The 13917-nt window shown below is 47.8% G+C and overlaps 1 protein-coding gene across 2 annotated transcripts in view; it reads right to left on the bottom strand.

Moving 5' to 3' along the window:
* Positions 1-13917, bottom strand: part of ATP13A1 (ATPase 13A1) — a 46202-nt gene that overhangs the window by 5691 nt on the left and 26594 nt on the right. Inside the window, exons 9-22 of one of the 2 annotated variants that reach the window (XR_014508262.1) lie at positions 13739-13794; positions 12974-13100; positions 12407-12544; positions 11814-11934; positions 11189-11346; positions 10661-10836; positions 9689-9799; positions 8463-8588; positions 7134-7242; positions 6464-6663; positions 5666-5762; positions 5069-5256; positions 4586-4700; positions 3890-4095 (exon numbers count right to left, since the gene is read on the bottom strand). Coding sequence is in view for 1 of the 2 variants with exons in the window: in XM_083428190.1 (XP_083284316.1) it covers positions 3899-4095; positions 4586-4700; positions 5069-5256; positions 5666-5762; positions 6464-6663; positions 7134-7242; positions 8463-8588; positions 9689-9799; positions 10661-10836; positions 11189-11346; positions 11814-11934; positions 12407-12544; positions 12974-13100; positions 13739-13794 (1919 nt within the window). In the remaining variant the exon portion in view is untranslated. The remainder of the gene's footprint in view (positions 1-3889; positions 4096-4585; positions 4701-5068; positions 5257-5665; positions 5763-6463; positions 6664-7133; positions 7243-8462; positions 8589-9688; positions 9800-10660; positions 10837-11188; positions 11347-11813; positions 11935-12406; positions 12545-12973; positions 13101-13738; positions 13795-13917) is intronic. The other variant, XM_083428190.1, reaches the window with a different exon arrangement.

Below are 13917 nucleotides of genomic sequence, written 5' to 3'. Positions count from 1 at the left end.
AGACAAAACCGACTCCGTTTGTTCCATCTTCTTCTCCATTTCACATCCTTGCCAGGTTGATTCCACTTCTCGGACTACATCTGTTGAATTACTTTTCTGTGCCAAAATATTTGCATTTTTTTTCAGTTCAGAAATACCTAATTCTAGGATACTCACTTTTTTAAAAACTTGTTCCAGCAGAGCTAATATTTTCTCAGCCATGCTCCCAGATTTGTTTTCCCCGATGTTATCTTGGTCTTCAAGGTCTCAGCCTCTCGTCTGCTGGCTGCAAAACTACCATCTGCATGGAATTTTCCATCCACAGAATGTAACAGTCACAGACACCTTTTTGCAACACTCTGAATCATAGAATCATAGAATTATAGAATCATAGAGTTGGAAGAGACCACAAGGGCCATCGAGTCCAACCCCCTGCCAAGCAGGAAACACCATCAGAGCACTCCTGACATATGGTTGTCAAGCCTCTGCTTAAAGACCTCCAAAGAAGGAGACTCCACCACACTCCTTGGCAGCAAATTCCACTGTCGAACAGCTCTTACTGTCAGGAAGTTCTTCCTAATGTTTAGGTGGAATCTTCTTTCTTGTAGTTTGGATCCATTGCTCCGTGTCCGCTTCTCTGGAGCAGCAGAAAACAACCTTTCTCCCTCCTCTATGTGACATCCTTTTATATATTTGAACATGGCTATCATATCACCCCTTAACCTCCTCTTCTCCAGGCTAAACATGCCCAGCTCCCTTAGCCGATCCTCATAAGGCATTGTTTCCAGGCCTTTGACCATTTTGGTTGCCCTCCTCTGGACACGTTCTAGTTTGTCAGTGTCCTTCTTGAACTGTGGTGCCCAGAACTGGACACAGTACTCCAGGTGAGGTCTGACCAGAGCAGAATACAGTGGCACTATAACTTCCCTTGATCTAGATGCTATACTCCTATTGATGCAGCCCAGAATTGAATTGGCTTTTTTAGCTGCCGCGTCGCACTGTTGGCTCATGTTAAGTTTGTGGTCAACCAAGACTCCTAGATCCTTTTCACATGTACTGCTCTCAAGCCAGGTGGCACCCATCTTGTATTTGTGCCTCTCATTTTTTTTGCCCAAGTGCAATACTTTACATTTCTCCCTGTTAAAATTCATCTTGTTTGTTTTGGCCCAGTTCTCTAATCTGTCAAGGTCGTTTTGAAGTGTGATCCTGTCTTCCGGGGTGTTAGCCACCCCTCCCAGTTTGGTGTCATCTGCAAATTTGATCAGGATGCCCTTGAGTCCATCATCCAAGTCGTTGATAAAGATGTTGAATAAGACCGGGCCCAATACAGAACCCTGTGGCACCCCACTAGTCACTCTTCTCCAGGATGAAGAGGAACCATTGATGAGCACCCTTTGGGTCCGGTCAGTCAGCCAGTTACAAATCCACTGAGTGGTAGCATAGTCAAGACCGCATTTTACCAGCTTCTTTACAAGAATATCATGGGGCACCTTGTCAAATGCCTTGCTGAAATCAAGGTAGACTACATCCACTGCGTTCCCTTCATCTACCAGGCTTGTAATTCTGTCAAAAAATGAGATCAGGTTAGTCTGACATGACTTATTTTTCAGAAATCCATGCTGACTATTGGTGATCACAGCATTCCTTTCTAGGTGCTCACAGATTGTTTGCTTAATGATCTGCTCCAGAATCTTCCCTGGTATTGATGTTAGACTGACTGGGCGGTAATTATTTGGGTCCTCTCTTTTCCCCTTTTTGAAAATAGGGACAACATTTGCCCTCCTCCAGTCTGCCGGGACTTTGCCTGTTCTCCAGGAATTCTCAAAGATGACTGCCAGTGGTTCTGAGATCACATCTGCCAGTTCTTTTAATACTCTTGGATGCAGTTCATCTGGCCCTGGAGACTTGAATACATCTAAACTAGCCAAGTATTCTTGTACTATCTCCTTAGTTATTCTGGGCTGTGTTTCCTCTGCTGAATCATTTCCTCCAAATTCTTCAGGTCGGGCATTGTTTTCTTTATCGGAGAAGACTGAGGCAAAGAAGGCATTGAGGAGTTCAGCCCTTTCTGTGTCCCCTGTTTGCATTTCACCATCTTCTCCTCTGAGTGACCCCACTGTTTCTTTGTTCTTCCTTTTGCTACGAACATACCCATAGAAGCCTTTTTTGTTGCTTTTAACCTCTCTAGCAAGCCTGAGTTCATTCTGTGCTTTAGCTTTTCTGACTTTGTGTCTACACGTGCTGGCTATTTGTTTGAATTCCTCTTTGGTGGTTTCCCCCCTTTTCCATTTTTTGTACACATCCTTTTTTAATCTTAACTCAGTTAAAAGTTCTTTAGATAGCCACCCTGGCTTCTTTAGGCACCTTCCATGTTTCCGTCTCATTGGTATTGCCTGAAGTTGTGCTTTTACTATCTCCCTCTTAACAAACTCCCAGCCATCATGAACTCCCTTTCCTTTTAGTATTACTGTCCATGGGATCTCACCCAGCACTTCCCTAAGTTTTATGAAGTCGGCTTTCTTAAAGTCAAGAAATTGAGTCCTAGTATGCTTGGCTGCTCCTTTCCGCTGTATAGTAAACTTCAGAAGAGCATGATCACTTGCGCCTAATGATCCTTCCACTTCTACCCCACTAACCAGGTCATCAGCATTGGTTAGGACCAGATCTAAAATGGCTGTTCCTCTTGTTGCTTCTCCCACTTTCTGGACAATGAAGTTGTCTGCAAGGCCAGTGAGGAATCTGTTTGACCTTATGCTCTTGGCTGAGTTTGACATCCAACAAATATCTGGGTAATTGAAGTCCCCCATTACTACTATCTCCCTTCCTTTTGCATGCTTGGCCATCTGTTCCAGGAAGGCATCATCTATGTCCTCCGTTTGGCTTGGGGATCTGTAGTAAACTCCCACAATGAGGTCACTATTATTCTTCTCTCCCTTAATTTTGACCCAAATGCTCTCACTTTGGCTTTGAGGTTCTAAATCTTGGATCTCTTCACAGGTATACACATCCCTGACATATAACGCCACTCCTCCTCCTTTCTTGTCTGGTCTGTTTCTCTGAAATAGATTGTATCCCTCCATTTTTACATTTTTACATTCCAATCGTGGGACTTATCCTGGAAAGTAACTGCTCCTTTGTTACTTTCCATTCAAATTTCAGTTACAATTACAGTTCCATTCTCTGTTCCTTCTTCAATAAAGTTATAGTCCTTCTTCCATAAAGATATAGTCCAATTCCTCCGCTGTTGTTATTTTACTAATTATAAAGCTTTTTTCCTTTTTGACAGCCTGGTCCCGGGCTCGAGACAGTAGTAAACTAAGTCAATTTTTACTGTCCTGCAGGTCTGAAATCCATCAAAGAAATCTCCCCCACTTCCCCTGCTTCCGAGGGGGGGTTCAAAGTACTTAAATGACAAAGGCTTTTACTTTGCTTTACAAAGCGCTTTTCAAAGGCTCCAGCTTATAACAATTTTGCTTTAGTCTTTCTACAAAGCGGAAGGTGGGCTTCCTGTTTAAACCTTCCGTTCAAATGCCGAATTCCAATAAATTTGTAATCCAATTACGTTACTTACAAAGTCAATTTAAATCCGAATGTCCACAGGAAAGGCTGGCGCTTCCTGGCAACAGCTGTGCGGCTTCACTCCCCGAAGACAGCGATTGATTCGATGTGCCGTGCCACTCACCCCACGTCACTCCGGAGCCCCAGAACCGGGTTTCCCCGCGAGTATGGGAGGCGTTAAAGGCACGTGCCGAATCCCAAGCCCACGGTCTTCCTCCGACCGTGGTTTTTTGCGGGTCTCCGCCTCGCCGTGGCGGTCAGACCCTTCTTTTCGGAGAGCAGTCTCCTCCGAGACGGAGGAAATCCGCCATTGCTCAGGCGCGCCACCCCCGGAAGCCCCCCTTCTCAGCACCTTTCTTACCTTCGACCGGGAGATGAAAAGGAAGCAGCCAGCCAGCAGCAGCCCCTGCAATGTAGCCTGGAAATCACTGAACTTGACCCCTTCCAAGTAAAGGACACTCTGGCTGTAGGCCAAGATTAGTGCATTCAGAGCCAAGATCTTGAACATCTGGAGCGTGGTGACCAGAGTGCAGCGGCCCTGCTTGATCACATGGCAGACTGGAGGAGGAAATAACACTTTGCTTGCATGAGATGTACTAGTTGCCCTTCCCTCTTTAGATCTACACGGCTGGAGTATCTGTGAAGGAAAAGCCCAGGAAGGCTGGCAGAAGGCCAGTTCCAGCCCTGCTCTGGGCACTCAGTCAATGAAACCTCCTCTAGTGGATTGGCTTGGGTTGCTCTGGAGGCCACAAACTGGAAATCAAATTAAAAAACTGGGTGGGGCAGGACTCAGAAGAGCTGTTTCATGCTTTCCCAGCCCCTTCCCATACACAGTGCCAGACTAATATTGCACTTCACCTCTTACAGTGCAAACATAAAACGTGCATAGTTTAAAGATTCCAAGTTAGTCACATGCACACAAACAGTGCAAAAAAAGAGGCTCAATGGTTGCATTTACATGCAAAACATGCCTGGAGGTGTTCCCATCCTTCAGAGTTGGTCCAAGTACTGCCTTGCCCAAAACAAGTTCTCTCCCCTCCCTACTTACTGCACTGAATTGAGGACAGCTTGGAGGTGAAAGGAGCCGCAATGCTGGCATCACCCAACTTCACAATGGGGACTTGCTCCTCCTCCAGATCCTTCAGCACCTGGCTAATTCTCTCCTGTTAGGAAGAGGGGGGGGGGGGGGACAGAAGACATGCGGTTTCACCCACAGCAAAGCTATCCTCAGAGATACATTCCAAATGCCAACCTTACAAAGCCAGTCACTAGGAAAAGGAAAGAGGACACGAAGAGGACAGAGTTGCTTGGTTCATGGTCACTGGAATTTTATTATTTTTTAAATCTAGGTCAGACCAAGGACAAGGCCAGCTTCCATTCACCCTAGTGACTTTTCTTCCAGCATACAATGGGTGCAGGGGCAGAGCCAAGTGTGTCTCTCCCTGTAACCTCTTGGAATTTCACAAAGGAAAAAGTCCTGAAGCACAAGGGAGTCCAATATGGGGGGAGGAAGGAGAACCCAGCAACTTACCCGCTGCATGGCAAGCTGCTCTTCTCTGTGCAACATAACCCTGTGCTTGGCAGCCCGGGAGGTGGGCCTCATGTTGCTCCCAACCAGGGAGGGGGGCAAAGCAGGTCTCCCGTCAGCAGGGCCATCGCGGGGCGGCCTCTTCCTGCGCTCAGGAATTCGTTCAGGTGCATTGGCCAGTAGAGCCACTCCTGCAAGAACAAGTCAGATCACAGAAGATATTGGGAGGTGTCTGGCAAGCTGCTTTCAGAACAGAAAAGTTTAGGCAGTTCCCTTGTTCCGCATCCCAACTGGATAGGAAGGAGGCTTTTTAGAGGAGAGGGTAGCAAGAAAAGTTTTACTATGACACCTGCAAAACTGATCAGTAGGCTGAGTATATGTTGCTCAAAGCACACAGAAGCTGTAAGATGAAGAGGTAGCCAGAGTACAGAAAAACTTGTTAAAGAGGCATTTTCTTTTGTAAGAGGTGGGAGAAATGCCTCATAAACTGAAGATTGCCATCCATGCCTGGCTTATGTAAGCTTGTCCATTAAATATTCATTCTTAAAAATCCGAAATTCAATTAATCAGTGGCACTTTTTGAACAGAATAAACACTCACCCACATCAGCATGCTTCAGAGCTCCCACATCATTGGTCCCATCCCCACACATCAGCGTCACATAGCCAAGCCCCTTCAGTGTTGTGATAACAAACTCCTGCAATGAGAAAGCAGAGTGAGGAAGAGGGCCTGCCACCCTCTGCTCAAATCCATGCCATCAAAGAGATTGCTTCTCTTCACCCAAACATGTAGACTCTTGTGAGTTGACTACATGTCAGCATCCTCATTCAATGGGAAGGTAAGGGAGCCCATTTGGCAGCAGACAAAATCCTTTCCATGACTCCACTAAGCTTATGCATTTGATGGCAAGAGTCAAGTGATAAAAAACAAGTGCAGGAACATCTGGTGCTTGTGGTAAAAGAGGCAGCCCACTTCTAGTTAGACCAAAGAGGCTAGTGAAAGTCTGCATGTTCTTATACTAGCAGAAGTTGCTCTGATAAAAGGATATTATTATTTCCATTTAATTTTTTATTTGTACAGCTGTGCCCCGGATTTTGACTCCAAGGCACTTGCTACTCCTGCAACATTCCACCTCTGAGGTAGATTTGACTAAGAGGCAGTGACTGGGCTCCAGGCCACTCCAAGAGCACAATGGCAGATACAGGATGCAAACTCTTCAAAGATGGTGCTATATGCCAGGTTGTAGGCTGTCCATTTGTTCCACTGAGCCAGGGACAATCCAAACACCTGCTGCTCTTTTACTACTAGTGGATGAGAGAAACATGCCCCCCCCCCCGATCCTTGGGCTCGCTGGCCACAAGGGCCTGAAGAACGTTGCGGTGAGGAAGCACCTCTCACCTTCTGCTTGGGTGCAACTCGCGCGAAGACCTGCACATGTGGAATGAGCTGAAGCAGCAGCTGGGCATCTGTGGCCTGCAGCTGAGAGAGTCCCTCTCCTGTGACACACAGGTTGTGGTCCCTGGTCAGCTCCTGTAGGGAATCTGGGACGATGGGGAGAGTGACGGTGCCGCTGATGGACTGCCACTGCCAGCTGCAATCTGGAATAGAGGGTTTGATTAAGGGGGAGGCAAGCATGGGTTTGATTAAGGGGGAGCATGAGGAGGGGCTGCCTGCTTTGCAGAACCAGCCCAGGGAAGAGAGCTATCCTGGGCTCCACCATCCCAAATTCCCCCCCTCCATGTACACTCAACAAGCCTCCCCCCCCCCCGCACACGTCCCTTCCACTACCTATCAACCATTTGCAGCTGCTTCCAGTCTCCCCATCACATTTCTCACACTGCATTTCTACACCATACATAGCTCGTAGTAGTAAACTGACCCCCCTGTGCTAACCAGGCTCACCAGCACCTTCAGAAAGCTGAATTATACACTGTGTACCATGTTCTGTACTATTCCTATGCTTTTGCAGCATCACAGAATCCTAGCCATGTGCTGCTGCCTTGTGGGGCTCTGGATGATTATCTGCTCCACCCTGACCACATCCACCTGCCTCCCTCAGCCTCTCTACCTTTGTCACAGGGCGGCTGCAGGATGAGCGTCTGCTCCTTCTGGGTGAAGTGCAGCTCTTGGGCCACGTGGCAGGCAGTCAAGGGGTTGTCGCCTGTTATCATCACTACCTGAGAAGAAGTAAATGGCAGCATCAAGGGACATTTTCCTAAGCAGGGACTGGAGATGCAATGCACATGTGCCACACAGACCTGGATCAGAGGGGCTGGAAAAAGCTTTAAAAAACTGTTTTGTATATCACAAAATTAGTGTTACATTGTACCTCAAAGCATGTTCTCTTCTAAAATGTCTGTGCGTGTGTGGTTTCTGAAACATCTTTTGCTGGAGGAAACAAACCTCCAGCAAAATATGGAGGAAACAAATATTTTGCTGGAGGAAAGAAACCTCTTTCTGTACAATAGGGAAGATCATAGCACATTCCCTTGTCTTGGCCAACTTTCCACCACCAGCGATATCGCAAGCTCAACAACCGTTACAATAAGAGCCATTAGACACATCCCTCCATGTTTCAAACCTCTCCACTGTCCCCCACAGCCCCAATAATCATCTCTATTCCATTCCCAGAAGTGCAGTATACCTTCCCACCTGATGGGGGTGGGGTGGGGAATACTTAGTCTGCTTCTTCTCCTCTCTAGCCCCCCCCCCCCCCCGAAACACAGTGGGGAGCTCTCTCATCCTGGAATGGTCCTTTAGCTACAAGCACTGAATGAAACCTTCCAGGATGTCTTGGAATACTAGATGCTGGGGAGCAACAGGCAGGGGTGTCTCCTGCCATCTCAGCCAGCCTAGAGGGGGGCCAGAGGCATCTAAGAGGCTCAGGTGAAACAGGATGCTGGGCTGGTCAGGCTTTTGATCTAACCCACCCGGGCTCGTATTATGTTTCAGATTCTTATCTTTTCTGCAGCAGTGCCTCTCTGGAGCACCATCCTAGCTTATCAACTTATGTGAACATGAGTGTGAAGAGTTTTTTTTCCTGCAAGCATAGGACATCTCCAATCTCCCAAGCAGAGGATTGTTAAAGAGTGTGGAGGAGGGAAACACCATTCTTGTACACCTTGGCATTATGCTCAAATCTTTGCCTTGGGATTTGCTGTGCATGGGGAAGGGCTGATCACAATGAGACAAGAGGACTTTTGTTCAAAATGGCAGCAAATGGGAAACAAAGACTCTGGAGAAGTGGGGGGAGGAGGAGGAGGAGGAGGAGGGGGAGGAGCAGGGACAGAAATAGGAAAGCAGGTGGGACTGTGCAGGCCAGTTCCTCAGCTTGCCTAGGACTCCCATGTCTCCGTCTTCCACTACATCTCAACCAGCAGGCATGCTTTTCACTCACATGATGCGAGGCATTGAGGATTTCACGGATGACGGGCTTGGAGTCCACTTTAAGGGGGCACGAGACCACGATGAAGCCCATGAATCGCAGGTCACACTCAAGCAACTCTCGTTTCATCTCTCGTGCCTTCAGATGAGAGGGAGAACAAAGATCAGCGCTTTGTCCAACTGAATATTTAGATGCCCCACATGAAGAATCTCCCATAGAAATTCACACCCTGATTCTAGGGGCAACCCTCAGACTGCGGACAACATTGGGATTGCTTGGTAAACTTCCTAGTCCATACCTCACGTGGCAATCCGACATGTCAAAGAGCATCCAGGTCTCACCTGGAATCCTGCTTTGCGAAGGTGGTGTGCTGGAGACCATTGACTAAGTTCCCCCCATGCTTGTGCCAAGTCAGAAATCCTCGCCCACTTAAATAGCACCTGCTCTGGCACAGATGAGTGTCATGGAAAATACAGTCCCCCTGCCCTGGGCAGCCCATTCCAACCAACTTGCCAACCAGTCAGCAGACTTCCTTTTCCATTGGGCTTGATCAGTTTACTTCGCCCAAATCTTTTTGCTCACCCCTTCTCACTCTGCATAAGCACAAACTCTCCAGTCCAATTGTCATCTTCTCTCACATCAACTCTCTCCACCACACACAGAAACTCATTCATTGTCCACCAACTCCCTGAGTTCCCTCCCATCTGCCCTGGTGGCCAGCTATGCCCCTTCCTCTAAAGTCATAAAGGCTTTTCCCTTCCACATTGCAGTTACTGGGCTGGGGGGGGGGGTGTCTTTGCTAAAAAACCCACATTGACATTGCTTTCCACTCATCCTCATCTGTCAGTTTCTAACTTCTCCCTATAGGCTGCCTTGTGCATTTATTTTGGACTGTAAACCCTTTGGCCAGGTCACTTGTGCACTCAGCACAGTGTGGCAGCTGCCACACTTCAGAAGCAGACTTCTAGCCAGGCTGCACAGATGGACCTTGCCATGTGAAAAGCAACCCTCTTGTGCTTTGTCAGAACTCTGAATGCTCCTCTCTACCCCGCAAAAGGAAGGAAGAGGCGTTCAAGGCCAACCATGAGCAAGGGGCCAGTGTGGGCTGGTTTATCTCTAGCACAACTAACTTTACCCATAAGAGAGGCCACAATCTGGCACATACAGTGGCACCTCCCACAGCAATAGGATCCCGACAGAGCATGTGGAAGGTGTCGCCTGTGCAGGCCAAAGCCTACCTGCTGATGCGTGAGGTGTCCCAATTCCTTGTAGCCGAGTGCCAGGACCCTGGCTCCCTCGCGTGAGATCTCTGTGTGGATACTGTTGTAACTACTGGGGCACTGAGAGAACTGCACGAGAAAAGAGAGGGGCAAAGAGGGACAGTCACAAAAGAATGTGAAGGCAGGGGAAAGAAGCCCCCCGCCCTGAGCACATCTCCTTGTGAGCCACAAAGCACCAGAACAGCAGAGGCTCTGGCAGCCTTGGAGGGTGAAGCTGAAGGTTACCAGGTCCAGGAGAGACAAATGGAAGTACATTGCATTCATTCCCACAAGCTGTAGTAGAGGCTGCCAACTTAGACGGCTTCAACAGAGGCTTAGCTACATGCAGGTAAGGCTGCTAGTTATGGTGGCTCAGCGTATCAGTTGCTGGGAACCTAAGTGGGAACAGCACAGCTGCACTCATCCTGCCCTGCTTGCCATCTTCCCAGAGGCATCTGGTTTGCCAAGGTGAACACAGAATGCTAGACTAGATGGGCTTTTTGTCTGATCCAGAAGAGTTCTTATGTTCTAGCAAAAAAAAGCCGACTAAAGTTTAACAACAGCATTGTCAAGCTGCCAAACATTGTTTTGATAATAGAGCATTTCATGAAATCAAAGGCACTCTGGGTATCACGGTTTCAGCTCTGGCCATTTGGCTCCCCACCCCTGACCCCGCTTAGCTGCATGGGCCTTGCTGCACGCCCTCCTATCTTCAGCATGTTATCTGGCCTCCCCACAGTCCAGGGCATAAAATGCTCATCTGCCACTAGGCCAATGCGTGGAAGATTCAAGTACTTCTTTTGGGAAGGTCTTCCAGTCTGTGAGTCGCAAGGCTTTTCTCCGTGTCCAATCCTGCTCAGTTCCTAAGCATTCCCTGCCTTGGCACCAGCCCATTTCATGGCTATAACAATAAACCAAGAGATAAAGTCACACCCATCTCCCTTTGCTCACCATTTTGTGCAGCGTCTCCGGGGCCCCCTTCACAGTTGCAATGTAACACAGATCAGTGGAGCCAACCTTCTCGTAGGAAGCCAAGACCGACATTCTTTTCAGGGCACTGGCAAAATGAAAGCGCTGGTGAATTTTCAGTCCCTGAGTTTTAATACTTCGGGAGAAAACTTTCTCATCTGGAAACAAAGAGATCGGGAAATCCTGAAAGGGTTCAACAGCACCACAAGCAGCAATCCTCCCCTTGGGCTCCTGGGAATGACAAAGGGACCCTGAGCCCACAGGATGCATTCCTCAGCAGAACAAGGAAGCCCTGGCTCCCCCAGCGCACAGTCACGGAACATAAAAGGGGTTTCTGGAGACACTGAAGCAGCCTCAGAGTCAGACCGGCTGGCTAGTCAGATGCTGATTCACACCTAGTTCCAAATATTGTGAAAGAAAGTTGCAGGCAAGCTTCGCTCACTCTAGCAGAATTGAAAGGTAAGGGAGCTATGGAAAAAGGCATGCAGCTCAGAAATGAAGCAAGCCTACCTTTGGTCAGAGTCCATTCCACAGCCGTTAGCATGGCTTTCTCCAGAGGGTCACCCACCAGAGTCCCATCATCCAGCTGCATAAGGGAGTGGCATGTGGCGATGACTCGGTGTGTTTCAATAGGAATGTCAGACACAGGGGTCACCTCTTTCCCATCTCTGCAATAGTGGAGATTACACAGAGATCAATTACTCCAGCTGAAGGACAACTACTGACATTAGTATGACAGAGGACTTGAGAAGGATGCAGATTATTATTACAGTGAACATATAGCAGTTCCAATAACCAATGTGGAAATGAGAATTTGCTAGCGGCTACATGCAAACATTTCAATCTTCTCTGCCAGGGATGGGGAAGCTGTGGCCCTCCCATCAGCCCAAGCCCGAATGACCGATGGTCAGGGGGCTTGGAAGCGAAGCCGAAGGTAGATATCCTGGCCGGATATCTCTATTATTGCCTGAGAACACAGGTGAGGCTTTTGTTTGTTTGTAAGTCTCTTTGGGTGGCCCTGGGCAAGATAAAGTGACTCACAAATAAAATAAAATAATAGTAATAATTTAAAAAGTGAAGAGAGCCCATGATAGCGCTGAACAGCCTCCTTTGGCTCACCCCGCCAAGGACCTACCTGAGCCCAGCCACACCTCTCACCACTAGGCTGTCACTGGTCAGGGTGCCCGTTTTATCAAAGCAGCAAATCTGGACCTTCCCTGCAAAGGGGATGCGGAATGGCTCGGTGCAGTAAACATCTTCAAGAAAACAAAGAGAGAGGGAGAGGTCAGCGATCACTACCCCCCTTTTTTCTACTGGGCCCCACTCATGGTAGGATGGTAGGCATTCTAAATCAAGACGTGGGGATGAAACCTTATGGTGGGGAGGGGGGAGAGAAGGGAAAGGTTAAGCCCCTTGTTCATGGGACCTGAAGTCTATGGGAATCTGAGAGGGGATAAGTGCTGGACAAGACCCCTACATCTAGCCAACTATTATATAAGCAACTTCTTATGTTGCGCTTTGTTTATAAGGCCATAATAGCCAAATATTGTAGAACACAGTATCCTGCAATAAAAATAAAGTTAGCAAACTGCTCAGAACCTGAGGGTAGAACAAGCTGTGAAATAAATAAAACAGGGACACTTCCTAGAAATGCAATCAGGTCAGCAGTTTCACCCCCTGCAATTTCAAAGCCTGCAGCTTCATTTCTTGGTGAGGCTTGGTACTTACACAATTTGGCGAGAGCAATGAGTGAGGTGTTGACGGCCAGAGAGAGCTCGATGGGGAGTTCAGGTGGGACAACTGAGGTGAGGATTAAAGTGCATTCCAGAAAGAGCTTGTAACGGTTCCTGCTGGGGTCCTTGGTGCCTTGGGAAGGGGAGCAGACACATATTTATGCCATTTTAGTGCTGCAAAGTCCACCAATACAATCAGAACAATGTTTCCCAAACCACATGCTGCGGAATGCCTATGAGCTACAAGAGAACTGCTAGTGTGCCAGGAGAAATGATTTCTTTTTTTTTTTTTAAAGAGTTAAGTTTCTTGTGATCTCAGCATCTCCACCCACAGAAAAGGCTGCCAAATCATGTGTACAGGATTTACTGTTCTAGGGAGCAATGGATACATAGCAGGACAGCCCATCATCAAGGAAAAAACCATCTAGGTGAGGCTGCATCCCTGTCAACACTCAGGCAGCCATATCAAATGTATGCTCCTTCTAGGGAACCCCAACCTGTGCCCTCACTGATACTATTTTCTGATCTGTAAGAAACCTAGGTTCCAGAAATAAAAAATCACCTTCAACCCACACATACGCTGCCGCTGCAATGGCAAAGACGAGCAGGAAGAGGATGAAGATGAAGGTCTCCAAGTTGTTGGCTGTCACCCGCTTCACACCAAACAGGATGGTACGCAGAAGCTTCCCCTGGGAGGGAGGAAGAGTTGTCAGGGGGAGGCAGCAATAACCTCCCTCAGGAGAAGTGGCAGTTTTTAGTTAACCTGAGACTAGGGGCAGCGAGAGAGCAATAAAACAAGACTTTTAAGAACTTCTTATTGAGATTCACCTGCCCACTGCAGTTCAGTAAGAAGGACCCTGCTGGCTAAACAGTTTACTCCCTGAAAAATCAGACTGATATAAAACAGTGGTAGCAAGACTGAAAGCGCCATCCGCTCTTAGGACAGTAGCAAAAGGTCCCCAGGGCTTGCTTCCAAGATTAGCTCTCCTAAGTCCTCAGCTCAACACAATCCCCAGTTTACTTAGGAGAGCTTCAAGGGTTATCAGAAGCTTCAAGAAGGCAAACAGAAGTCCCTTGATAATCAAGGGCTCCTGAAGGTGGAGCTAAATATCCAGACAAGTCTTTGTCTCTTTATGTGCCAAGTCAGGTGGATTACTCCCAAGGGTAAAATAAACATGAAAACAGGTTTCTACTATCTCATGTTAAGTACAGTGGTCTGCCCCCTCCTCCCTCAAAGTGCTGTTCTGAGGGTTCTCCTGACACAAACCCCAAACCAATTTTGGGTGACAGTTGTGCAAGCGGAAGCCCAGTGGCTCTCGTTTCTTACCTGAGATGTATTGAAGCCTGTCCTTAGAACATAGGCCACACACCCGTTATCAACCGCTGTGAAGAGGTATAAAGGAAAAGGATTACGCAACATGTTGGTATGAAAAAATGAGCAGATGAATAGGTCAAGTTGTGCAGTTCTTCCAAAGAAGTCCTTCGGACATGAACACTTTGGCTTCA

The sequence above is a fragment of the Podarcis tiliguerta genome (genome assembly GCF_965153285.1).
Source record: "Podarcis tiliguerta genome assembly, chromosome: 2".
In the NCBI taxonomy this organism is placed as follows: domain Eukaryota; kingdom Metazoa; phylum Chordata; class Lepidosauria; order Squamata; family Lacertidae; genus Podarcis; species Podarcis tiliguerta.
This window is presented reverse-complemented; position numbering and strand designations above follow the sequence as displayed.